General features: G+C 44.4%; 2 protein-coding genes and 1 pseudogene across 2 annotated transcripts in view; all 3 read left to right on the top strand.

Annotated features, from left to right (window-relative positions):
- The window catches only part of LOC144696035 (palmitoyltransferase ZDHHC18-like), a 313,950-nt gene extending 286,574 nt beyond the window's left edge, over window positions 1–27,376 (top strand). Inside the window, exon 9 of the mRNA XM_078567230.1 lies at window positions 27,308–27,376. Coding sequence (XP_078423356.1) covers window positions 27,308–27,346 — 39 coding nt within the window. The 3' untranslated portion in view covers window positions 27,347–27,376. The remainder of the gene's footprint in view (window positions 1–27,307) is intronic.
- LOC144695477 (claudin-4-like) lies at window positions 2,928–3,578 on the top strand. The gene has a single exon (XM_078566354.1). It carries the CDS (start codon window positions 2,928–2,930, stop codon window positions 3,576–3,578), a length of 651 nt encoding a protein of 216 aa, XP_078422480.1.
- LOC144696230 (U2 spliceosomal RNA) lies at window positions 23,701–23,798 on the top strand (annotated as a pseudogene).

The raw sequence follows: 27,376 nt of genomic DNA, 5'->3' as shown, positions 1-27,376 counted from the left end.
TTCTACTCATTTCTGTTTTAAATGGGCAACCTTTATTTTTGAACAGTGATGCCTAGTTCTAGATTCTCCTACAAGAGGAAACATCCTCTCCACCCTGTCAAGACCCCTCAGGATCTCATATGTTTCAATCAAGTCACCTCTTACTCTTCTAAACTCCAGTGGATACAAGCCTAACCTGTCCAACCTTTCCCCATAAACTAACCCACCCATTCCAGGTATTAGTCTAGTAAACCTTCTCTGAACTATTTCCAACACATTTACACCCTTAAACTTCCTCAGAACTATTTCCTGCAGTTGACAGCTGTCCTATGGTAGCACTGTGTAGTGAACAGGAGGGTCGCAAGTTCAATCCTGCTTTTGCTCTGAGTTAGCTCACCTCAGGTAGAATGGTAGCTGAGGAGATATAACTTGCCTCAGTGCTGCTAAGTTAAAGAGAGGTCAAAGAACCAGCAGGACCTTGTTCCTGTTTACTATCCAGTGACACCGGCTAGAAGGTAAAATGTGTGAGCGGAGACTGGGTAAGAGCTAGTTGTGATGCTCCTGCTGGTTAATCTGCCAGTAGCCCTCCTGGGGCCTCTTGGTTGTGGTACCTAGGGGGCAGTTACTGTTCAGAGAGCAATTAGCTTCTTGTGACATCTTACCATGTTAAAGATGCTATACAAATGCAAGCTGTTATAAAAACAGAAAATGCTAGAAAAACTCAGCAGGCCTGGCAGCATCTGTGGGAGAGAAACAGAGTTAATGTTTCAAGTCCATATGACTGTTCCTCAGAGGTGTAAAGGAAGGGGTTTTAGGGTTGTGCATGTCAGTAATTGCTGTGAGGAGAACTTGGTAATGGTAGTGCGTGATGCTGAATTGCAAGTTCTTGTTGGACAGAAAATAAGTTAATCTTTCTCTGCTGTAGGAAGCCTGAACACCAGTGATAGGTTTCCATGCAGTTCTGTCCATTTCCAACCAGCGCAGGGCTAAGGAAGCCTGGGATTGAGTTCATTTCCTAACAAGTTAGATCTACTATTGTGGATCAGTCTAGAGAGAAGATTGGACTTGGTGTAAAGTTAATGAAAGAGTAACTAATACAAGACTAATTGACTGATCATTATGAAAAATAATGTGAAGAGAGGCGACCTAATTAGGTTAGTGATGGGCCCCTCAGAAACCAAGTCAAAAAGATTTAAGTGTGCCCTTTGGCTCGAGCAGGTTTAATTTACAGCTCAGTAAGAGAATGCACCTTATCTCAGAAGCACCCTACTGTGCTTCACAAAAATGGAATTAAAGTGTAGTCACTGTGATATAGTCAATGTGGCGAACATTTAGCACACAAGGTCTCCCATAAGTGGAGATATTCAAGCGGTTAACCTGGCATTGGTTGAGAAAAGAATATTGCACCCTCCCCCACTACTTATTACCAGCTAACATCTTGCAAAAACTATCTGGGAACATAAAGGACCCCCATATTTATAGAGAGTGGAAGACTGAGGTGTACTGGGGGCTTCTGTGTAGGTGGAGCTCCCAAGGTGCAACGCCCCTGGTCAACTATAAAATAAACCCTCAAGCTTCATGCAAGTGAGGGGTGGTATTATTATACAGCTGGGACAGCTAATCAGGGCTCAAACCACACAGCCCAACAGAAATAGGCCCTGAAGAAGAGTCATAAGGACGCAAAACAGTTTCTCTCTCCACAGGTGCTGCCAGACCTGCTGAATTTTTCCAGCACTTTCTGTTTTTATCCAAGCACACACCTGTTTCAGGCAATGATCCCCTGTTAAGATGGTTCCTCTATCAGTGCCTTTTGATGTGCGGAACTGTGGGCTTTATGTGTCTCAGTCCACCTTCCTCTTGGCTTAGGGAGAGGTACAGCAACAACACATTTAAACCACAATACCCTGAGGCTTCGTTAATACACGAGTGGTGTTGAATGCCCCCGATTTACTCACTGTCTGAACCTCAATTATTGTCTTTTTTCTGTATTGGCTGTTCTGTTTCAGATGGAATGCATGGGTTCTCTGATTCTAGCCATGCCATCGGGGCAGCCGGTTATTCATGTTACCATGGACACCGTTGCCATGTTACACTAGAGAATCTGTGATCTGAGACCTGCTGAGGTATTTATGGGATTTTGCCAAACCTTATATTTAATTAATTAAAATTTAATTGATAGATTTTTAATAATTTAGTAAAGCTGCTATCTGTGGGCGTGTCTTTATTGAAGAAAGAAGCTGTAATTGGACATCATCAACATCTACATCAATTCAGATTGAATATTAAAAATGTGGATTGCTGAACACTTTCCATAAATAGTGACACATTAGCCATGGGTTATTAGCAAGAATCTGATCTCTTTACACTAACTCTGATGTGCACAGTCTCTGTAAAAGGAGAACATCACACACGACATGTTCCACTGTTGTTTTATTCTGAATGATTTGCATTTCTCCATCCAAGGGAATCACTTCCCCAGCACACGGGTGGACTGATTTCATCTTTCCTGATCCGCACTTGATTGTCTTATCTTTCCTCTCGTTTCCAGCAGTGTTTATTTTTGTGATTTGCATCGATGTCAGAATACTTCCTTAGTGTTCATCCCTTTCGTCACAATCTCTAATTAATTGCTTTGCCCGATTATTGTTGACCATTGGAGTTTTATACGTTCATCACTCTCCATTGCCCACCCTCTCCTCCCTCACCCCCTTGACCTGAAATCCATCCTCTGACATCTGAAGCAGTCAAAATAGTGACTGCACCTGAAGATGGCTCCATCACTCTGATCTCACTGCCACAGGATGAGGAGAGGATTCAAGCAATCCTGCTCCTTAACCATTGGAGATTCCAGAGCACAGAAACACATCTCAACGGAGTGTCTCTGAGCAGTGTAACTGTGGTTTTGCTGAACATATCTGAGGGAGAGAGAGAGAGATCTGTCCTAGAGAATGGCCAGCAAGACCCTGCATTTGCATGGATACTTCATTGGGATATTAGGATGGATTATGGCCTGCAGGACCATCAGAATGCCACAGTGGAAGATGACATCCTTCATTGGAAGTAATATCCTCACCCCTGAAATGGTGTGGGAAGGGATCTGGGTGAACTGTATCTATCAAGCAACAGGGTACATACAGTGCAAGACACATGAATCACAGTTGGCGCTTCCACCAGACATTCAACTGGCCAGAGCCCTCATGTGCATGCCCATTGTTCCTGGGATTGCAGCCATTATCATTTTAAGTGTGGGAATGAAATGTGTCAAATGTGCAAGGGAGGATGAGAGGTTCAAGACAAAGATCACTGTGGTTGGTGGCACCTTCTTCATCCTTGTCGGGCTGTGTGTTCTTATCCCAGTGTCCTGGACTGCAAACTCCATCATTCTTGACTTTTCCAACCCCCAGATTCCCATCTTCTTAAAGAGGGAGCTGGGAAATGCTCTTTTCCTGGGTTGGGCAGCCACATGCATTCTAGTCATTGGAGGAGTTCTTCTCTGTTGCTCTTGGTCAGAAAGAAAGGAATATAAGAACATCAAAGAAGTCACAAGTAAGGTCAAACCATGTGTTGGAGTAAGCCCCCAGTTAGAGAGTTTACCATGAAGGAGTATGGTTGATGAGAGAGCTTGGATGTGGCGTTTGATGTGATTTCCCAATTTGTTTTAAGAAAAAAAAAGGAATTTGCTGTTGGTTGATGTCATGTGACTCCTTCCTTTTGTCGTTGATCCCAACTTATCCACTTTATTTCTGGTAAATTCTTGGATAAAAGTATTAAATGGTCCAGTGTGGATAAACTATATGTTTATCTGATCCATCCCTGAATAACATACAGGAAAGAATTCATATCCCTTGCATTCAGCATTTCTGAAGAAAAACTTTGAACCGGTTCAGGAGATCAGTTTGAACCAGATCGTACAAGGTCTGTGGATAGAGACAGCACTCTAATTAATCTAACATTGGACTGGGATCAAAAAGGCTCTGGGTAGCCATGAGATCCTGATATTTGCTCCTGCTGAAAATTCATTGAAAAATTTAAATCAAAAATTTCACAACGCACATGGATTAAAAATTGTCTTCTAATTTAATAATTAGACTGAAATGACAGTCCAGCCTAAAAGCAGACAGATGCTGACCTGGAGAGGAGGGAATTCTGTGGGTGTTTATCCAGGGAGGAGGGGGTCACTGGGTTGGGATTGTGGAAAAGGGGTGCATTGGGTGCTGACCCAGGGATGAGGGATTGGTCAGTGGGTGGGGATTGGGGGTGGTAAGATTTGCCTCTTGTTGCTGATCCTCCTAGCCCTTTGAGCTCCTCCTTCTCGTACTCTACCCTAAGAGGGCATTGGCAACCACGGAGTTCCATTGGATTGGTCCATGATTATGCTTGGCAAAGTACTGCAGTGGTTTGCTGTTGACTTCTGCAGTTTGCAGAGTGAGGGATTCTTCAGAGCAGGGGTACTAGAGTAATTAATTAAATAAAATTTGATAGCAATGGCAGGACGGGTGATGTGTTGCTGCTGCAGCATGTGGGAGCTGCTGGACACCAAGGTGATCCAGAGTGAACATATCTGTAGTAAGTGTTTGCAACTCAAGGAACTTTGGATCTGAGTTAAGGAGCTGGAGTCCAAGCTGCAAACATTGTGCCACATCAGGGAGGGGGCAACTTACCTGGACACTTGGCCCCAGGAGGCAGGCACATCCCTCAGATTAGGTAATTCAAACTTGGTCTGTGATCAGGGACAGGGATGTGTGACTGCAAGTGAAGCAGGCATGGGGACCCAGGGGGTAGTCTCAGCCCCTGCAACTGCCCAACAGTTATGAGGCTCTTGCAAGCTGTATGGACGAGAGCAGGGACTGCAGGGAGGATGAGCAAACTGACCACGGCACTGTTGTACAGGGAGCTATTCAAGTGGAGGGAGGAAATAGGAATGTAGTAGTGGTAGGGGACAGTTTAATTAGGGGGATAGATACCATTCTCTGCAGCGATGAGTGTGAGTCCTGAAGGCTGTGTTGTCTGCCCAGTGCCAGGGCTAAGGACATCTCCTCAGGGCTGGAGAGGAACTTGGCATGGGAGTGGAGGGATCCAATTGTCGTCATCTACGTTGGTACCAACGACATTGATAGGACTAGAAAGGAGGATTAGCTGAAAGAATTTGAACAGTTAGGAGCTAAATTTAAAAGCAGAACCTCCAAGGTAATAATCTGGGGTTGACTACATGAGCCACAGGCAAACTGGTATAGGGCAAATAAAGTCAAGGAGTTAAATGCGTGGCTCAAAGATTGGTGTGGGAGGAATGGGTTTTAGTTCATGGGGCACTGGCACCAGTACTGGGGTAGAAGGGAGCTGTTCCAGTGGGATGGGCTTCACTTGAACCATGCTGGGACCAGTGTCCCGGTGAATCGAATAACTAGGGCTGCAGAGAGGGCTCTAAACTAAATAGTGGGGGGAGGGTTCCGCAGAGGGGATATGTAAGTTAACAAGGATACGGCAGCATTGCGGGGCAGCTATTTAGGTATTGATACCCTGAGTGTGACAGGAAGGGACAGAGTGTACAAATATTAAAAACAGCAGCAAATAGGGTCAAAGGAGGAAAAAATGTTAAAAAGGCAAAATTAATGGCTTTTTACTTAAACGCACATTGTATTCAGAACAAAATAAATGAATTAACGGCACAAGAAGAGGTTAATGGGTATGATCTTATAGCCATTATGGAGGTGGTTACAAGGAGACCAAAGCTGGGGACTAAATATTCAGGGGTATGTGACTTTTCAAAAGGACAGGCAGGAAGGAAAGGGTGGTGGGGTAGCTTTGTTAGTCCAAGATGGAATAAGTACGATAGCAAGAAATGATCTTGGATCTGAAGATATAGAATCCATATGGGTGGAGGTAAGAAGTAACAAAGGGAAGTAGACACTGGTGGGAGTATTCTATAGGCCCCCTAAGAGTGGCTATACTGCAGGACAGAGAATAAATCAAGAGATAATAAGGGAATGTAAAAAAGGCAGTGCATTAATCATGGGTGACTTTAATCTTCATGTAGATTGGGAAAATCAAATTGGCAGAGGTAGCCCATGAGCAAGAATTCATGGAGTATATTCGGGATAGTTTCCTAGAACAATATGTTGTGGATCCAACCAGGGATCAGGCTATTTTGGATCTGGTAATGTGTAATGAGGCAGGTTTAAGAAATGATCTCAGAGTAAAAGACACTCTAGGAAACAGTGACCATAAAATGTAGAATTTAACATTCAGTTTGAAAGTGAGAAACTTGGGTCGGAAACAACTGTGCTAAACTTAAATAAGGGTAATTACAAAGGAATGAGGGCAAAGTTGGCTGGAGTGGACTGGGAAAGGAGTTTAGCAGAAAAGCCAGTTGATGAACAATGGCAGGCATTTAAGAAAATAGTTCATGACTCACAACAAAGATATATCCCAGTGAGGAAGAAGGATTCTAGGAAGGGGATAAACCAACCATGGTTAACCAAGGAAGTTAAAGATAGTACAATGTGGCAAAGATTAGTGGTAAGCCAGAGGATTGGGAAAATTTTAAAACAAAACAAAAGATGACTAAAAAAAGAGGGAGAAAATAAACTTTGAGGGTAAACTAGCAAATAAGATAAAAACAGACAGTAAGACCTTCTTTAAATATATAAAAAGGAAGCAAAAGGTCAAAGTGAACAGAGGCCCCTGAGAGAATGAGGCTGGGGAAATAATAATGGGGAACCAGGAAATGGCAGAGGAGTTGAATAAATACTTTACATCAGTCTTCACAGTAGATGACACTAATAGCATTCCAAAAATACTAAATAATCAAGGGGCAAAAGGGAATAAATATAATAACTATCACTAGAGAAAAGGTACTAGGGAAACTAATGGGGCTAAAGGCCAATAAGTCCCCTGGACCTGATGGGTTGCATCCTAGGATATTAAAGGAAGTAGCTACATAAATAGTGGATGCACTGGTGGTAATCTTCCAAGAGTCCTTAGGTTCTGGAAAAGTCCCAAAAGATTGGAAAACTGCCAATGTAATGCCCTTATTCAAAAAGGGAGGGAGACAAAAAACATAACTATAGTCCAGTTAGCTTAACATCCGTCATTGGGAAAATGTTAGAGTCTATTATAAAGGATGTAATAGCAAAGCATTTAGAAATGTGTAATATAATCAAGCAGAGTCAGCATGGCTTCATGAAGGGGAAATCATGCCTGACAAATTTAGTAGAATTCTTTGAGGAGGTAACAAGCAGGATAGATAAAGGGGAACTAATAGATGTAATATATTTGGATTTCTGAAAGGCACACATAAGGCTACTTAATAAGATAAGAGTCCATGGTGTTGGGGGTAGTATATTAGCATGGATAGTGGATTGGCTAACTAATAGAAGACAGGGAGTTGGGATAAGGGGGGCATTTTCAGGATGTCAACTTGTAACTAGTGGATTGCCACGGGGATCAGTGCTGGGGTCACAATAATCTCAGAGTAAGGGGTCACCCATTTAAGACGGAGATGAGGAGGAACTTCTTCTCTCAGAGGGTAGTGAATCTGTGGAAATCTCTACCACAGAAGGTTGTGGAGGCTGGGTCATTATTCAAGGCTGAGATAGACAGATTTTTAACCAGTAAGGGAATTAAGGGTTATGGGGAAAAGGCAGGAAAGTGGAGTTGAGGATTATCAGATCAGCCATGATCTTATTGAATGACGGAGCAGACTTGATGGGCCAAATGGCCTACTTCTGCTTCTACATCTTGTGGCTGACCAGGAAACTCTCCCGCCCTTACCACCTGTCATCAGGCATATTGGAACAATTTACAGACTGATAATCAACAGGTTTGGCCACATTATGAACTCACCTTCCATGGGCATCAAGTCCTGAAATGGGACTTGAACACAGAGCTCAGAGGTGGGGACATTACACATTGTACCACAAGATCTCCTGTCCTTTGAGCTAGAGTGAAATTAACAAAAGGATCCCTACAAAGAAAGAAGTGAGTTGCGAGAAGCCCCTTAAGAGTTCAGAATATTGTAGTCTGAATAGCAAAACCATAAAGGCAAAAAAATACCTCCCAAACCTTTGCCATGTTTTAACTGACAGCAGTTGAGGATCCCTTTAAATACGGCTGGAAATGACCTCCTCCAGTCATGTTTCATTCATGCTGCTGGATGGGTGGAGGAACTGACAGTTCTGATGTGGGTCAGGTGAAATGGTTTTGGTGATTTAGCTACATCATTTAACCATGATTTGCATATATTAATGAGCACTGTCCATTCTGGCAGGAACTTCAGCTTCCTTGAGGTGTCAGCTGTGGCTCAGTTCATAGCACCCTCGCCTTTGAATCAGAGGGTTGTGGGTTCATGTCCCACTCCTGGAAAACCAAGAACTGTGATTGTACTCGAAAGAAGTTGCAATCTGTGACTGTTGGTAACTCGAAAGAGTTTCCTAAACTGAGGTCTGGCTGGGATAAGTCAGATGGCAACTCGTACCAATTGGTGGTTCTTCCCACATGGCAGTAGTAAGTTGGAAATCACCCCCAATGACTTAGGTTTAAATTTTTCTTCTACTCTATACAACATCCTCCCTTCTTGCTCATTTTCATTTTTTTTCTAACTTTTCTTCAAAATTCATCACTACCGACATCAGCTTCACGACCATCCACCCTATCACTTTAGGGGGTTGGCAGTTCTTCCTTCTCTTTTAATGTGTAAGAACCTTGCACACTCATCCACCTTCTTGCGCACAGTTGTAAATGTTGTCCGCGTCTTTCTCTCACCCTCTGCTAGTTCATTAGACTTGGCAATTTCCCCCCTTTCCTTCACACCTATTTCCTCTCCCCATTCTCCCTTCACCTATTCTCTCTCACTCCACATTATTCCCCTCAATCACTCCTTGCAACTCAGTCTTCTCCCTTCTCTCCCCATTCTTCCTCCCTCTTGCCCTCTTAATTCCATTTTATAAATACTGGAGTATAACACAATGTGTTACTCTGCTGCTACCTGTGCTGTAACCCTGATGTACCCCTTTTAAGAACAGTTCTAATTGTAGTGTCTTCCTAAGATCAATTAGAGGCAAATAGCCCTCTGCAGAACTTGAAGTTAATCACAATTCAGAAAATCAATCATCTTTCTCTGTTTGGAGACTTTCTTTTGTGTAAGTGTGACATCAAAATTTTGATGGATACATCTCAGAACCTCTATGTATATGAAGCGAGAAAGTGAGGCCCAGCATCAAGGAACAGGTTTGAAATATGGAGCGAATACAGGTTTGGTCAGGCAGCAGTGATTCAATGTCCAATTAGTATGAGCAGTCTTGCCTAACTCAATGCTGCATCATATATGTGACCTGAAGCTTCTCCTACTGGACATTTCTTCCCTTGTATAATTATCTCTCATTAAGGCTGTTTGTGGAAATGTTTTCTGTTGCCATGGTGACAAGTTTACAGTCTAATCTTAAGAAATAGAAGTGCTGCTTCACGATTGAGGTGGTTTAGTAACTCCCCAAACCAGTAACCCTATGACTGTTAATGATCTCATCGATATTGGGCATGGATGAGAATGATTTGGTAGAATGAAATGACATGAATCTTAAATTTAGTGCTACATGAGTTTTATTAAAGTCCAGAGCTCCTGTAAAGAACATATCTTTTTATTCCTGTTGGACGGTTGTAAAGACCACATACTTTTATTTCTGTTGGACATTGGATTAAAATTACAATGGCTGCAGTTTGAAGGACATGCCTATGGGAACAGTGTGAGGGAAATACACAATGTTGCTGTCCTGGAACAAAGTGTGCCATGAAAGATAGGAAGGTGCCGAGGAGGAATTTGATCTAATGGGGAACTGTCTGGAAACAACATTTTATGACTCCTGACCAGGGTTTGTGTGAGAGCAGTTCAGCAGAATAGTTCCAAGCTTGAAATGAAAAAGACCTAAAACCCCTCTCTCCTATGTGTGTAAGATTCCAGTAATTCTACAATAATAGCTAGCTGGCTTTTTCTCTTCATAGCTCTATAACCTGCTCTCTCCAAAAATCTCAGTCAAGAGGAAAAGGAGAAAATCACTGTTAGAGACATTGAAAGGTAAGTGCTCAACCAGTGAACTAAAGACTGAAAGTGCTGGAAGACCACCTCGTGTCATCAACAAAGAACTGAAAGGAATTTGGAAGACATCAACCAAAATCAACCCATCGAATCCTGTACTCCGGAATTGGTGCTATTGAACTGTTTATCCCACCCTTAAAATCCATGTTTTTGTGTGTCTTATGTGTCTTGTATGTGTGCGTATAGGGATTTAAGAAGAGGTAGAGTTTAGGTTGTAGAGTTAGAAATTAGCAGTTCATATTTCTTTCTTTTTCCACTGGTTAAAGACAATTTGTTCAATAAACAGTTATTTATTATTAAGTTTACAAACCTGGTGCTCGTATTCTGTTAGCCTAAATTAAACAATTAGGTGGGTTGATCAAACTTGTTCATATTTGTTGTGACTCGGGGAACAGTGGGACTTGATATTACAGTGCAATATCCCCAGTGAGTCGTGACAACGTTTGGGCACTCAGGTCCAGGATATTTTTGGAACAAAAGACAATGACAATTTGGGTGTAGATTTAGTGAGTAATAAAAGCTAAAAGGAAACACCAGATTTGTACTGTCAAAAATAAGATGGCACTGGAAACTGCTAAAGCTTTCCTGCAAGTGGAAGAGATGTCACTGACGATTTTACAAGGGATCCCAAAAGCAATGTTAATTGAATTGGCAGGTAAATTAAGAGTAGGATTGCCTGTCAAAGCTAGGAAGGCAGAGATAATTGAAGATATGGCACAGCATTTGAAATTGGAAGGAATACCCAAAAGACCAAGTTCTCCATGGGGTGGTTCATTGGAATGGGCTCAAATTCAGTTGCAAATAAAAAAAAATTGGAACTATAGGCAGAAGAAAAAGAAAAGGAAAGAGAAAGGGTATTCCAAAGGGAACAGGCAGAAAGGGCAGAGAAAGAGAAAGAAAAGGAGAGCATTTCAAAGGGAGTTAGAAATGGTGAAGGTTAGAACAGGAAGAAAGAGAAAGATAGAGAGAATTCCAGCTTAGAATGCTGACAGTTAAAAAAAGAGACACCAGTATGAGAGGCAGAACTTATTTCCAGATCAGAACCCAGTGGGGAGATGTTTAAATTTATACAAGCCCCTCCAATGTTTGAGGAAAGGGATGTTGAAGCATTCTTTATTTCACTTGAGAAGATAGCTAAACAGATGAACTGGCCAAAGGAAAACTGGACATTGCCCATGCAGAGCAAATTGACAGGTAGAGCACAGGAAATTTATGCTTCACTGTCAGAGAAAGTTTCTAGGGATTATGATGTGGAGAAAAAGGCCATTTTGAGTGGAAATGAGTTGGTCCCTGAAGCATACAGTCAAAAGTTTTGAAATTTAAGGAAACAGCCTGTGCAAACTTACATTGAATCTATTCTTAAGAATGGGAAGTAAATGCTAGTGCCCATATTCCATGAAAGAAAAAATAACTAACCCCCCAAAAGTCTGTTCTCCCTCTATTTATACTCCCCTCCTTTGCTTGTAGTACAGTAAAGTCCCACTGTTCTCGGGGGTTACTTTTCCGCCAAACCTCGCACATGGCGAAATGGTGAACGAAAAATATACTTTACAATGGGAGTCAATTAGATAGATTCCAGCCATCCTAAAATTTTACATGTATAAAGGATCAAAGGCAATAACAACTATGGGCAGAATCTTGCCCTCGGATGGCAGGCGAGCCCCACCGGCTTGGCGGCAGGCAGCCAGCCGACCCCCGCCACTGAAACGGGGCCCACCGCCATTTTAAGTGGGCGGGCCAATTAAGGCCCGCCCAGCGGCATCCCTGACAGCAGGCGCTATGCGCTTCCTGTTCCAGGGTGGAGGGAATCCCCATCTGTCAAAGTGTGCTCTTTCGCGCATGCACGCGAAAGAACGCACTTCTCCCTGAGGCAAAGTCCTGTCTCAGAGAGAATACTGACAGTGGAAAAAACTTTAAAAATAGAAACATTAAAAAATTATTAACATGTCTCCCTCATGTGACAATGTCACACGAGATGGGACATGTTAATAAAGAACGCATAAACTTTATTAATTTTTTACAAAACGAACATGATACTTCATCCTGCCAGTGAAAGAAGTTTCATGAATAATCTGGAGCCCGCTGGGGCTCCTGGCCTGCCCACCAGCCTTAAGGTTGGCCGGGCAGGTCTTTAGTTACTCTAATTAGCCTGTCAATGGCCTCAATTGGCCATTGACAGGTCGGCGGGCAGACAGCTGATTTCGCTGTCTACCCGCCTTCCCAAAAATTTAAATGGACCGGGATGACGTTGGGGATTCCTCCTGATGTCATCCCGTGCCATTTTCCCCTCGGCGACCGGACCCCGCCCCCAAATCGCCGAGGGGAAAATCCTGGCCTATGTTTTTAATAAAATTAAAGAAATTGACTGGAAAATTGTTTTAAGAAAACAAAAGTGTAAAAGCTGTCACACTTACAGTACTTTACTTGAGAGTGGAGGTGAACTGTGATCAGGGATTAAATCACAGCAACATGGAACACGTGCAAACAATTGCAGATGATGCACAAGCTGTGCGCACTTTCTACTGTGGGAAATACGTCATGGACACTTCCCTTTATTGAAACTCTATTTAGGAAGCTTTTCCTTTTTTGGCATTTTCTAAAGATGGCTTCTATTTTTTATTTTTACAACTGCGGTTAAGCGAACATTTGGACCCGTAATGGGTGAATTGATTTATAAAGACTTTTGTGTGGATAAACAAAATCGTGGAAGAGGAAGTCATGAACTGTGGGACTTTACTATTTATAAATTACCTCTAATCTCAATTTTTGGTGGAGCAACACCTGACAAATGAACACATTGAGGGTAGAATGGAGCTAAATGTGAGCTGAGATTAATTGTGCTCAATCTCTGCCCAGAATTCTATTGCACATTTTTCTGATGAGGTTAATGTGAAGCTCAGGAAGGTCCCACTGGAAATTTGCAAATCTGGTATTGTCACCATTTCTGTCTATCAAAGATTCTCAACTCTTGCTTATCAATTTGTGGTTGTGTTAACTTGACATGCTTTCTCTCTCTCTCTCTATCATGCACACTGTATATGCAGGAACCATCTACCCTATCTGCCCCTCATCAGTTTGAATACATACTAACCATGTAAAATCCCCAAAGGAGCATCTTCTATAAGCAATTCCAGCAGGCTACACATGTTACTAGCAGTGACTGACACAGCCTCTCCAGACTGTCAGATTGCAGCTTGTGAGATCAGAGATCAGTGTGAACTGAGGTAATTGAATTATCTTTTTTAAAATTTGATATCATTTTGTGTTTGTTTTCCATTATTCTGAAACACAAAGCTGTCTTTTATCCCAGTTGGGGTATTCCAGCTCATTTCGTTAAGAGATCACGCTCTTCCAGAATGATCTATGGACAATATGTACCTCACTGGTTGGAACTTGCTATCATTTATCTAGGAAGCTTTCACTGGCAGACTTAAGAACCATACGCCAGTATCCCCTCCATTGATTATATGAATGCTGACAGTGAGGGAGGGAACTTCTCAGCACAAGTACAGCACTGCAGGAGCTCCTCAGAGCAGCATCCCAGGCTCAGTCATCTTCAGCTGCTTCATCAATGATCTTGCCTCCATCGTAAGGTTAGAAGTGGGGTTATTTGTTGATGTTTGTGCAGTGATCAGCTTCATTCATAATTCCTCAGATAATGATACAATCTATGCCTACATGCAACAAGATGTGGACAAATTTAGGTTTGAGCTTCTAAGTGAAGTGACAAATAACACTTGTGACATACAAATGTCAGGCAATGGCCATCTCCAACAAGAAAGTTAAAGAAAATTAAGAAAATAACTATCTCCTCTTGACATTCAATGACAATACAATCAATACCCTAGGGGGTCACCATTGACTAGAAACTCAATGGACCAGCCACATAAATGCCATGACTATTAAAGCTGGTCAGGAGCTATTGTGAGTGGCTGAACTCCTGACTCCCCAAAGCCTGTCCACCATCTACAAGCCACAGGTCAGGAGTGTGGTGGAACACCCTCCATTTGCCTAGATGAGTGCAACTGCAACAACATTCAAGAAGCTTCACACCATCCAGGACAAAGTAGTCTGCTTGATTGGCACCCCATCCACCACTCCAAACATCCACTTCTCCCACCACCAGCACGACATTGCTGCAGTGTGTACCATCTACGGGATGTACTACATCTGCAAGGCTTCTTCAGCAACACCTCCCAAGCCTGCAACCTTCTCCACCTAGAAGGTGCATGGGAACACCACCACCTTCAAGCTCCCCTCCATGTTACACATCCTCCTGACTTGGATATGTATTGCTATTCCTTCATCTTCACTGGAACACAGTGAGAGCAACTTCACTACATGGGCTGCAGATCAAGATTCATTTTCTCAAAGGCAACTAGGGATGAATAATAAATGCCAGCCTTGCCAGTGGTGCTTACACCCTGAGAATTAATAAAATAACCCTCAGAGCTGAATTGTTGGACCTGCACAAGATTTTGCTGCAAATTAATAGTTAATTTACGTGGCTGATGATTTTCCAAGCTTGGACACCTCATTTCATTTTTCCTCCCATTTAGTATTGGTTATGTGCAGATTCAGAATAGGTGCTCGAATAGTCCATATTGATTACAGATCAGGTCTGATAGTGAAATGGTGGCAACCTTTCGATAAAAATGCAGTTTGTGCCATTCGCTGTGTAATGTTTGTAATGACATTGTGTGATACAAGAGCACAAATAGAATCAACTAATACTGTGCAATGCATGGGATTAATAAACACAAACAGATTTCTGACGGCATGTTATTTAGATCATAATACCTGCAATTAATATTTCTGTGTAAGAATAAATTGTGCAAACATTGTGTGGTCAGGATTGACACTGATAATGTGACCATGGCTGAGCCGATTATCTTTGCAAACAATGTTTCTCTGCTGTTCCGCCAAGGTCTGTGAATCACAAAACTGAGACTAGTGTCGGACAATTAATGAGCCGGAGCCTGAGGCAAATGCAGCTTATTCCACCTTCTAGCTCACAATCACTGCAGAAAAACACCTAGCATTTCCTGATCTCAAGTCTTTACTCCGTGTGAATGATGAGGTAACTTTGAAATAGAATTTTGTTATTTTTAAAAACAAGGAGGTCCACAACCAACACTCCTGTGGTATATTGTTAGGAAGCTATGTGGCTGATATCTGAATCACATGCGTGCACACAACAGCTGCATTCCTGCAAATGCATTTTTGCTTTGCACAAGATAAATGTGGAACCATCACTTTCATCAAATACATGCATGCAATAAATGTAAAGCCCAAATTTTATTTTTCAAATTGATTTGCCATACATGAATATTTGGCCATATTGAGTGACCATTGACAGACGCCCTCACTATCAAAACCACTTTGAAAGGCGACCCTGGAATCAAGTTTCCTTAAACAGAGACTGGTACCTATAACATCCCATAAATAGTGTTCTCCACTAACAGAGCATCTTAAAGAACAAACATGGCACTATGGAGCTTCTTTGAACTTGATTTTTTTTTTAGTTTGCTGACGTTATGAAATTTTAATCTTTAATTAATGAGTGAAATTAACTTTATATAATGGCCACTCTTTCAAGAGAGTGGAACTGGAATATGATCCTTTCAACCCTGAAACTTGACCCCTAATTAATGAGATAAAAGTCTCCTTGAATTTATGGCTTGAAATCACATGAGCTTGGGACTATCTCAGCACGGATCAATGTGGTCTGAAAGAAGTGAATTTAGATTTATATAGTGCCTTTCACAACTTCAGGATGAATTTTTTGAAATTTAGCCACTTCAGTAATGTAGGAAATGCAGAAGGCAACTTCTGCAAAGCAAGATCAATGACCAGATCTATGCTTAAGGTTTTGGGTGAGGCACACGGGGAAGAATTCCCCTGATCTCCTATAGTAGTCTTGTGGGATGTATTACACCCACCTGAGACAGACAGGGTCTTGATTTAGTTACCCATCTGAAAGGAAGTGCTGCTCTCCATAAGTATTGCTCTGGCAGTGCCACCCTGAATTATGTGCTCAGGTTTCTGTGGTGGGACTTGAACTCACAACTTTCTAACTAAGAGGTGAGAGTGCTACCCATTGAACTACAGTTAACACAACACATAGGCGGAATGTCTTTCCTTCTTCCAACAACATTTTCCTATTTCAACACAGTCAACAGTTAACTGGAGGCAAATACAAATGTCACACGGTTCCAGTGGGATTCTGTATCAAAGATGGGGCATGTTGTTGGGGTAGCATAGCCACCCTAACACCTTCAGTTCCCATACATCCTTTTCCTCCTTATAGTAAATTATTGTGAGACATCTCCCTGTGTGTGATTGGCACTCTATAAATATGAGCTGTTTTCACCCTGTGTAAATTCAGTGCTCCCTGCAGGAACGTTGCTCTTCAGGAGCGCCACTGGAACTTTGGAGCTCAGTAAGGAGGTGGTAGCTTGTGGTATTGTCACTGCTCTAGTAATCCAGAAACTCAAGGTAATGGTCTGGAAACCTGGATTCGAATCCCACCATGGCAGTTGGCGGAATTTGAATTCAATAAATAACTGGATTTATAAGTTTAATGATGACCATGAAACCATTGTCAATTGTCGTAAAAACTCATCTGGTTCATTAATATCCTTTAAGGAAGGAAATCCCTACCTGGTCTGGCCTACATGTGACTCCAGACCTCACAGAAATGTGGTTGACTCTTAAATGGCCTAGCAAGCCACTCAGTTGTATCACCTCAATAAGAAATGAAACTGGAAGGACCAACCAGCATCAATGTAGGCACTGGAAACAACAACAGAAAACTCAGCAAACATGCTCCTTACTAACATCTGAGGGTTTGTACCAAAATTGGGAGAGCTGTCTCACAGATTAGTCAAGCAACAGCCTGACATAGTTATACTCACAGAATCATACCTTACAGATAATGTTCTAGACACCACCAGCAGAGGAAGTGGCACAGTGACATACAGTTGGGAGGGAGTTGCCCTGGGAGTCCTCAACATCAACTTCGGACCCCATGAAATCTCATGGCATCAGGTCAAACATGGGCAAGAAAACCTCCTGCTGATTACCACATGCCATCCTCCCTCAGCTGATGAATCAGTGCTCCTCCGTGTTGAACACCACTTGGAGGAAGCACTGAGGGTGGCAAGAGTGCAGAATGTACCCTGTGTGGGGGGCTTCAATGTCCTTCACCAAGAGAGGCTCAGTAACACCACTATAGACTGAGCTGGCCAAGCCCTAAAGGACATAGCTGCTAGACTGGGTCTGTGGCAGGCGGTGAGGGAAGCAACGAGAGGGAAAGTCATACTTGACCTCATCCTCACCAATCTGTCTGATCAGTAAGAGTGACCACTGCACAGCCCTTGTGGAGAAAAAGGCTGGATTTTCTGGACCCGCTACAGGCGAGATGGCACCCCAAGCCAGAAGTCCATTGACTTGTGGCGGGACCGGAAGATCTGGTGGCAGGCGGGTGTGGAAAATTCTACCCAAAGTCCCATCTTCACATTGGGGATACCCTCCATCATGTTGGGTGGCATTTCCACCGTGCTAAATGGGATAGATTTTGAACAGATCCAGCAACTCAAGACTGGGCATCCTTGAGGTGCTGTGGGCCATCAGCAGCAGCAGAATTGTACTCAAACACAATCTGTAACCCATGGCCTGGCATAACCCCCACTTCACCATTACCATCAAGCCAGGGGAATCAACCCTGTTTCAATGATGAATGCAGGAGGGCATGCCAGGAGCAGCACCAGGCATACATAAAATGAGTTGTCAACCTGGTGAAGCTACACCACAGGACTACTTGCATGCCAAACAGCATAAGCAGCAAGCTTAGACAGACAGAGCTAAGCAATTCCACAACCAACGGATCAGATCTAAGCTCTGCAGTCCTGCCACATCCAGTTGTGAATGTTGCTGGACAATTAAACAACTCAGTGGAGGAGGAGGCTCCACAAATATCCCCATCTTCAATGATGGGGGAGCTCAGCACATCAGTGCAAAAGATAAGGCTGAAGCATTTGCAACAATCTTCAGCCAGAAGTGCTGAGTGGATGACCACCTCGGCCTCCTCTGGAGGTCCCCAGCATCACAGATGCCAGTCTTCAGCCAATTTAATTCACTCCACGTGATATCAAGAAACAGCTGAAGGCACTGGATACTGAAAAGGCTCTGGGCCCTGACAATATTCTGGCAATAATACTGAAGGCTTGTGCTCCTGAACTTGTCACGCCCCTAGCCAAGCTGTTCCAGTACAGCTACAACACTTCAATCCACCTGGAAATGTGGAAAATTGCCCAGGTATGTCCTGTACATAAAAAGCAGGTCAAATCCAACCCAGCCCCATCAGTCTACTCTCGATCATCAGTAAAGTGATGGAAGGGGACATCAACAGTATTCTCAAGCAGCACTTGAAAGCAATAACCTGCTCACTGATGCTCAGTTTGGGTTCTTGCAGGGTCATTACAGCCTTGGTTCAAACATGGAAAAAAGAGCTGAACTCCAGAGGTGAGGTGAGAGTGACTGCCCTTGACTTCAAGGCAGCATTTGACCGAATGTGGCATTAGGGAGCCCCAGCAAAACTGGAGTCACTGAGAATCAAGGGGGAAACTCTCCACTGGTTAGAGCCATATCTAGCACAAAGGAAGATGGTTGTGGTTGCTGGAGTTCAATCATCTCGGTTCCAGGACATCACTGGAGGAGTTCCTCAGGGTAGTATCCTTGGCCCAGCCATCTTCAGATGCTTCATCAGTAACCTTCCTTCCATCATAAGGTCAGAAGTGAGGATGTTCGCTGATGATTGCACAATGTTCAGCACCATTCGTGGCTCCTCAGATACTGAAGCAGTCCATGTCCAAATACAGCAAGACCTGGATACTATCAAGTGGCAAGTAACATTCGCACCACAGAAGTGCCAGGCAATGACCCTCTCCAACAAGAGAGAATCTAACCATCGCCCCTTGACGTTCAATGGCATTGCCATTGCTGAATCCCCCAACATCAACATCCTGGAATGTTACCATTAACCAGAAACTGAACTGGACTAGCCATATAAATACTATGGCTACAAGAGCAGGTCAGAGGTTAGGAAATCCCGCAGTGAATAACTCACTTCCTGACTCCCCAAAGTCTGTCCACCATCTACAAGACACAAGTCAGGAGTGTGATGGAATACTCGCCACTTGCCTGGATGAGGGCAGTTCCAACAACACTCAAGAAGCTTGACACCATCCAGGACAAAGTAGCCTGCGTGATTGGCACCCCGTCCAAACATTCACTCCCTCCACCACTGAGACACAGAAGCAGCAGTGTGTACCATCTACAAGATGCACTGCAGGAACTCACCAAGCCTCCTTATACAGCACCTTCCAAACCCACAACCACTACCACCTAGAAGGACAAGGGCAGCAGACACATGGGAACACCGCCACTTGGAAGTTCCCCTCCAAGCCACTCATCACCCTGACTTGGAAATATATCACCGTTCCTTCACTATTGCTGGGTCAAAATCCTGGAACTCCCTCCCTAACAGCACTGTGAATGTACCTACACCACATGGACTGCAGCGGTTCAAGAAGGTAGCTCACCACCACTTTCTCAAGGGCAATTAGGGATGGGTGATAAATGCTGGACTAGCCAGCAACACCTACATGCCATGAATAAATAAATTAAACGTTCCTTTTAAACCAAGCTTCGAACTTGGAGTGCGAAAGTGTAGGCTTGACCTATTATTGCCTGGGAGCAGTTACAGTGTCTGGGGATATTCCACAATGATGCCACACCTGACTTTGTGATTGCACAGATAGATTTTACAAGGCAGAACTCAGTCCCCTGACTATTGCTTATGTCCTTTCGATAAATGTTAACCGTTCCTAGCAACAGCTGCACAGTGCAGATAAAAGACACAATATAAAACATATGAATGGGGCTTTTAGTAATTGCCTGCATTCACCTCCACTCACTCACTTTCACAAGGTGTGATCAATAACAACTCCAACTTTGGCAAGTCATCACTCCAGCCTTCTCCTTAAATCTTCATCACAGGTTAGGGACATGAAGAAAACTGTTCTGTGCCTGAGTGCATCAGAGCAACAAAACCAACAAGTTGCTGCAAGAAACCTGACTCCAAAAGCCCTGCACAGCTTTACCCAAGAAAAGCTGAGGAACCCTTTAATTAGAGTTTGAGCTGGCTGCCTCAGGCCTGGTTCCTCACCATGGGCAGGAGCAGGAAGAATGTTAGCTAGAGGCTAAACTCAGGACATAATAGCAGCATCATTTAAAGTCACGAGACCTCAATTTGACTTAAGGACAGACTTGCATTTGAAATGCACCTTTCAAAACCTCAGCATGTCCCAAAGCACTCTACAGCTGATGAAGTACTGTTGAAACGTAGTCTCTGTTGTAGGAAACACAGCAGCCTATTTGTGCACAGCAAGACCCCACAAACAGCAATGTGATAATCTATGTTTAATTTATGTTGATTGAGGGATAACTACTGGCCAGGTTACTGGAGAGAACTCCCTTGCTTTTCTCCAAAATAGTACCATAGAATCTTTTACATTCACCCTGAGGGGACAGATGGAGCCTTCGTTTAACATCTCACCTGAAATACAGCACCTCACAGTGCAGCACTCCCTCGGTAGTGCACTCAAGTGTCAGCCTTGATTTCAGTGGTCGAGTCCCACAGTAGATATTGAACCCACAATGCTCTGACTCAGGAGTGACAGTGCTACCAGTTGAGCGCTGCACAGAAGGGGTCTATCTGGCTCATTGTGTCTATTCCAGCCCTTTGAAAGAGCTATTGTATTAGGTCCACTTCCCTGCTCTTTCCCTATCGCCCTGCAAATTTTTCCTTTTCTAGTAATCATCCAATTCCCCTTTGGAAATTACCGTTGATTCTGTTTTCACCATCCTTTAAGAGCACATTCCGGATTTCAGCAATCTACTACACAAAATCATTTCTCCTCCTTTCTCCTGTGGTTCTTTTGACAATTATCTTAAATCTGTGCTGTCTGGTTACCAACCCTTCCTGCCACTAGAAACAGTTTCTCCCTACTTATGTGAACAAATTCCCTTGGTGATTTTGAACGCCTCTATCAAATCTTCCTTTAATTTTCTCTGCTTTAGGGAGAACAACCCCACAATAACTTCCCACAAAGAAAATGTTTCCCCTTTAATAGTTGTGGGACATAGTTTGCACACTGGGGGAGCGGGATGGGAATTTTAACAGAGGAAACATAAGTGGAATCAAGAGAGAAGTAGATAAGTAGAGAAGGGATTGAATGATATGGTGAGGTCAGTACAGTATTGGACTTGGCTTGATCAAGAAGGGATAGGTTGGTTCCAGTTTGTAAATGAGCTTGTGCTTAGACAGCAACTGTCCCTATTTCCTGAGGTCAGAAATAGTCAATCTAGTGTCACCAAGCAACAGCAACGCCATTTATTGGTTAATAGTTATGGAGGGAAGTCATTGTTTTGCTGAATTATTGAATGATTATATGGGCTGGATCGTATGATGATTTTCTTTCCAATATCCAGTCTGTTCAATTCCCAATTTATATTTACAGGGAGAGGCAGATTTTCACCTTCAGTTGCTGGATTTCAACTGAATGGAGATGGGGCAGGTTATATAAGGGGCAACCCAATCTACCTGATCGTGATAGTAAAAATCACTGTCTCTTGGCCAAATGTCTTGAGGGCTGCACTCAGTGGGGTTGGAACTGTTGATGACTTTCTTGAAGGTATTTGCTGATAGAGATATCCAATCCCATGAGCCAGAGATGCAGGAGCACACCAGGCATGAGGAGGTGAGAAACCAGGGTGTAGAGGCCTTGCCCCAATCAGCTTTTTACACATGTTGCCCTGGGCACCTGCTCGGCAGGCACTGGGTTGCAGGGGTACACATGGCCCTTGGAATTCATATAACACTGGAGCACAGGGCTGTTACACAGCAATGGGGAAACAGTGGGTTCCATGGTATTGGAGGTTCACTTGGCAATAGGGGTACTGGGTATTTACATGCTACTGAGAGTTCACATGACACTGGAGGTGCAGCTAATAGCAACCTTTAATGTTGTTGAATGAGGGCACCCATAGAATTCTGGATACATTGCGCCATTGGTATGAAGCCAACACTGGGTAACTCTAACAGATAGAGAATGGCACATTCTACAGGCACAAGGAGAACTCGTCAACCTGTACTGCCTCTTGCAAAGAAGAGCTCTAACAAAACTCAGGGATGATTTTTGTCTCTAGTATTTTGTATTAAGCATCACATGGGTAGCACACGCTGAGAAAACCACCTGTAATACAGACCACCTGGTTGACGGTTGGAATATTGCATAAGCTGCATCATTGCCCTGATCTTATTCGACCAACATGTTCTTTTACACCAAGCACAAAGCAGGAACCCCTGTCCCTTCATTTGTGAATCAATTGGTCCTTCCTTATTCCAATGTAAGTGTGACCATGCCAGTGCATGCAAAAGAGTGAGTGTCAATGCGAGCGCACTAGCATGCAAAATACACATGGATATTGGGCGACTGTGCCATTGTGCCACCTGCCATCTATGAGAAGGGAAGTTGAACAGTGTTCTTTATTTTATGTGTTAAGCATAAAGGGGCATGTAAACATAATGAAGTATCCCATGTGAGTATGCCACTGGTTGACAGGAATGTTTGTGAGTGTGCTGAAGTTGGGCCATCGCAGTGCACAGCACTCACTTACCTTGCCAAGCCTCTTCATGAAGTTGAATTTCTGCCTTATCTTTACTGCCTTCCCCTGCTCGGCAACTTCTTCCCAGGCAGCCTCGACTGTAACTTGGTCAAGATGGAACCACTCAAATCCCAAACAGGGTTCCTCCTTCTGGGAATTGGCTAACTCCAGGCTCATCTCAGCAGAAGGCACAGAAGAAGAACCAGTGGCTACCCAACAAAAGCAGAAGGTAAAAATAAGCCAGTGGAAAGACTCAAAAACTCAAAGAGAGCAAAGTCATGGTTACTGTTACGACCACAGCTGATGTTAATGCTGAGCAAGCCAGGTCTCAGATTGAAATCCACCTCGGCTGATTGTAATTTTTTTTCAATTGTAGAAACCTGGAGGGATAGTTACTGAACACAGAAGCACAGGACTTCAGTGATAACTTTTAAAATTTGAAGAATTAAAATGTTTATTAAAAGAAAAGATAAAACTTAAACACACAAGATAAAAGATATACAGTTAGAAAAGATCTTACAAAATAACCCCCAAAATGTTTTACCAAAGGTACACAATGAGACTATCTTTGAAAGATCCAACAGAACTCTGAGTTTCCAGCACAAACCCAGTCCACACTGACAGTGTACCTGTAGGCAAATGACTGGCAAGTGGACAACCAGTAAGGGACCAAAAAGCCCTTTAACTTTAAGAATTTAGACTATTCGCCCTGGAAGGATTATTTCATATTGGGGTAGATCTACTAACATTAGAATCACCAAATCAGAAGTTAAATCCTGGAAAGTTGATTAGACTCAGGCCAGGATGGTGCTCCCTGCATTGGTCATCAGCTTGAGACAATGGAGGTTCATTCAAACAGTTCACTAAACACTGTTGTGTAATACATTGGATTGGCTTCATTCATTGCTTCTCGGCCTTTTGGCTAAGATCAAGTGTTGTATCTGTTCTTATCAGTTTCTTCTGCATGTGCAGGCTTCAGTGCCGAACATCGGGAACTTGAAGAGGTGATGGCTGCAACCAGTTGAGCCCCAAACCAGGGGGTACATAACACCGTTAGGGTGGTGATGAAGGACAGCAAAGGAGGTACACCCATGGACTGTGTCTTTTTCATTAAGCGAGTCCTTTTGGAATCGTATGGATTTGAAGCCATGGAGATCTACTACCTGCAGGACTTCCCCAGCGCTGGATACTTCGATGTGACCTTCAAGAATGTTGCTGCCTGTGTCAAGTTCCTGAAGGTGTTCAATGAGAAGAGTGACCAGCCACAGACGAGGATCCTGACGGTGGAACCACTCTTTGCTCTGCCGTAACAATGGGACCGTGTGGTGATGGTGCATCTCTACAACCCCCAGGTCCCTGTTGCCGATGTGTTCACCTTTCTTGCCAGGTAAGTCATCAAGGTTAGGAACTGCACCAAGGTCAAAGATGCCTTTGGGATTTGAACAAGCAAACGCCAGGTCAAGGTCACACTCAAGACGGATCCATCTTCCACCCTCCTTCCAGCTCTGCTATCGGGGGAAGCCGTGGCTACCTTGTCCATGCTGGGCAGCCCAAACTTTGTCACTCCTGCGGCAAGTCAGGTCATGTGGCGGCCAACTGTAGTGCTGTCCTCTGCAAGAACTGCAAGGGCACCAGACAAAGGACTGCAAACAGACTAAGTGCTGCAACCTGTGTGGCGAGGCAAGCCACCTCTACAAGGCCTGCCCCAAATGCTGCCTCACTTATGCACAGGCGGCCAGAACCAATGAGGGGGAAGCAGATGAAATTGTCAGTGTCACAACTACCAAGGACACTTGCAACCCTCCACCCACCAAGGCCTCCAGCGAGCACAATGGGACAAAGGGGGACAGAGAGAGAGGCAAGATGAAGGAAAAGATTGAGGCAGCACGCAGCCAAACATCTACACCACCCCTGAACCTCCCACTCCTCAGCAGAGCAAATCAATGGAGGAGTTACCAGCAGAAAATCAACTGGGGGAGTGGCAGCTGGTGAAGAGGGCCAAAAAGAAGAAGGGGCTAAGAAGGGACCAAGCCACTTCCTAGACAAGTGGCAAGAGACATTTCCGATCCGGATGACAAGGGCTGCTGCTCTTCCGATGAAGAAGGGCAAGGGCGGCATCTACAGGAGAAGCGGCAAAGCTCTAGGGGGTTGGAGGAGGAGACACCCAAACTCCAGAACGTTGGAGACAATGAAGAGACCGGCGCATCCCAACTTCGCCCTCAACTTGAAGAGACCAGCGTACCCCAGCCCCAGGAATCTGGGAGCAGTGAAGCGCTCAGCGCACCCCGGCTCCAGGAAGCCGGGAGCAGCAATGCCCCAGCGGGGGAATGGATCGGAGAGACTTCTCCAACAGAGAACAATTCAAAGCTCACTCCTTGCACGAAACCCCAGATGCCACCTGAGCGGAACATCTCCAATGGGGCTGTTCAGGACAGTTTCCTCAGGCCATTCAAAGTGAGGCAATTTGTGAACACTATGGGTTTGCAGGAGCAGACCAAAGGCCTGGAACTCTCAAAGGCAACAGGTTTGGTAAGCGATAAAATGCTTTAAAAATGGGGATAAAGATTGTATCCATAAATGTGTGTAGCATTAAATCTACTACGCAATGTGTTTCGACCTTGGACTACCTTGCCAAGGTCAAAGCTGACCTGCTGTTTCGTGCGATAACACACCTCAGCTCCTACAGGTAATGATCACGATGGTGGTCCCATGGGCCATCGATCTGGTCGGGAGGAAACGACTCTCGTTCCTCCGGCCTGGGTATTCTGCTGCAGGGAGGCAACTTCACCGTCTCCGAAGTTAAGGAGGTGGTGGGCGGGCGCCTCCTCGTAGTGGACGTAATGTACAAGAATGCTCCACTCCGGTTAATTAATTTGTACCCCCGGCACAAAAGGGCGAGTGGCTGGTGGTCTTTCAGCAGCTCCCACTGTTGCTGGTGACCTCTGGGCCGGTCATTCTGGGTGGTGACTTCAACTGCATCATCGATACAGCTGGACGATCTGGCACGGCCGATAGCAGATCTGGTCCAGATTCCTGATGGAAACAGTAAAAGATGCCAAGCTGCATGACATCTTCAGCAACCCTGCAGACAGAGCGCAGCGTAGATACACCTGGTCGCCACCAGACGGGTCCATCCGTTCCAGGATCGACTTCCTGTTTGTGTCTCGAGCATTCACAGTTAGATCCACCAACGTCAAGCCGGTGTTCTTCTCTGACCACTGACTCCTATTGGCTGACTGTCATTTACAGGAAGACCAGAGCATTGGCAGGGGGACATGGAAGCTGAACATGCAACTGCTGACCCCAGAGAACATTGAGGAACTCAAGAGGGATTACAAAGGTTGGAGAACTGTGAAACTCCTCTTTGAGTCCCTGACACACTGGTGGGAAGTGATCAAGGAGAACATCAAGAGATTTTTCATCCTCAAAGGCGCCCAAAAAGGGCCTAGAAAGGAACAGAGGGAAATGTCCCAACTCCAGAAAAACATGCAGAACCTGCTCCGGCTGCAGTCGATGGGGGTCGATGTCAAGTAGTGCCTCCAAGGGGTGAAGAGCCAACAAGCCTCGCTCTTTGCCTTGGAGGCCTCCAAGATCATCTTCCGGTCTAGAGTCCGTTCCGTGGAGCAGGATGAGACGTGCTCACGTTTCTTCTTCCAAACGGAACACAGAGAGAGCTCTGTGATCAGCAGCCTGAAGGAAAAGACGGCTCAGTAAAGTCATCGCAGTCCGACATTTTGAGGATCAACAAATCCTTTTATGCCGGATTGCATGACATGAAGCCCACAGACAGCACGGCCTCCCAGTCCTTCCTGTCCTCTCTCACGGAGGTCTTAGACGACAGTACACGGGAGAGTCTGGACAAACTGCTAACTCCTGACAAACTGACTAAAGCCCTAGAGTCCTTTGAGAAGAGTAAAACTCTTGCCGGTGGAGTTGTATTCGGCTCTGTGGGACTGGATCGGCCCAGACCTGATAGAAGTGTACGAGAGTATGCTCCTGGCCGGCAGCATGTCAGAGTCCATGAGGAAAGGCATCATCATCCTCATCTACAAGCACAAGGGGGAAAGGGAGGAAATTAGAAATTGGCGACCCATTTCACTGTTGAATGTGGACTATAAGATTCTGTCCAAGGTCATCGCCAATTGGGTCAAGTCTGCTCTGGAGTTGGTGATCCACCCTGACCAGATTTGCACTGTGCCGGGCAGGAAGATCTCTGACAGCCACATGCTACTCAGGGATACGATTGCCTATGTACAGGACAGGGGTGGGGACACCTGCCTCATCAGCCTGGATCAGGAGAAGGCCTTTGACAGAGTATCACACACCTACATGGTGGATGTCCTCTCCAAAACGAGTTTGAGAAGGGAATCCACAACTGGATCCAACTGCTCTACACAAACAACAGTAGCGCAGTTTCAATCAATGGGCAGGAATCAGAAAGCTTTCCAATTAAATCTGGAGTCAGGCAGGGCTGCCCTCGCTCCCCTGTCCTGTTTGTGTGTTGCATAGAACCCTTTGCTGAGTCCATCAGGAAGGATCCGGGCATAAGAGGAGTGACGATCCCAGGCAGTGGAGGCA

The sequence above is a fragment of the Cetorhinus maximus genome, chromosome 21, assembly GCF_964194155.1.
Source record: "Cetorhinus maximus chromosome 21, sCetMax3.hap1.1, whole genome shotgun sequence".
Lineage (NCBI taxonomy): Eukaryota > Metazoa > Chordata > Chondrichthyes > Lamniformes > Cetorhinidae > Cetorhinus > Cetorhinus maximus.
Note: the sequence above shows the minus strand (reverse complement) of the source record. Positions and strands in the feature narration are given on the sequence as shown.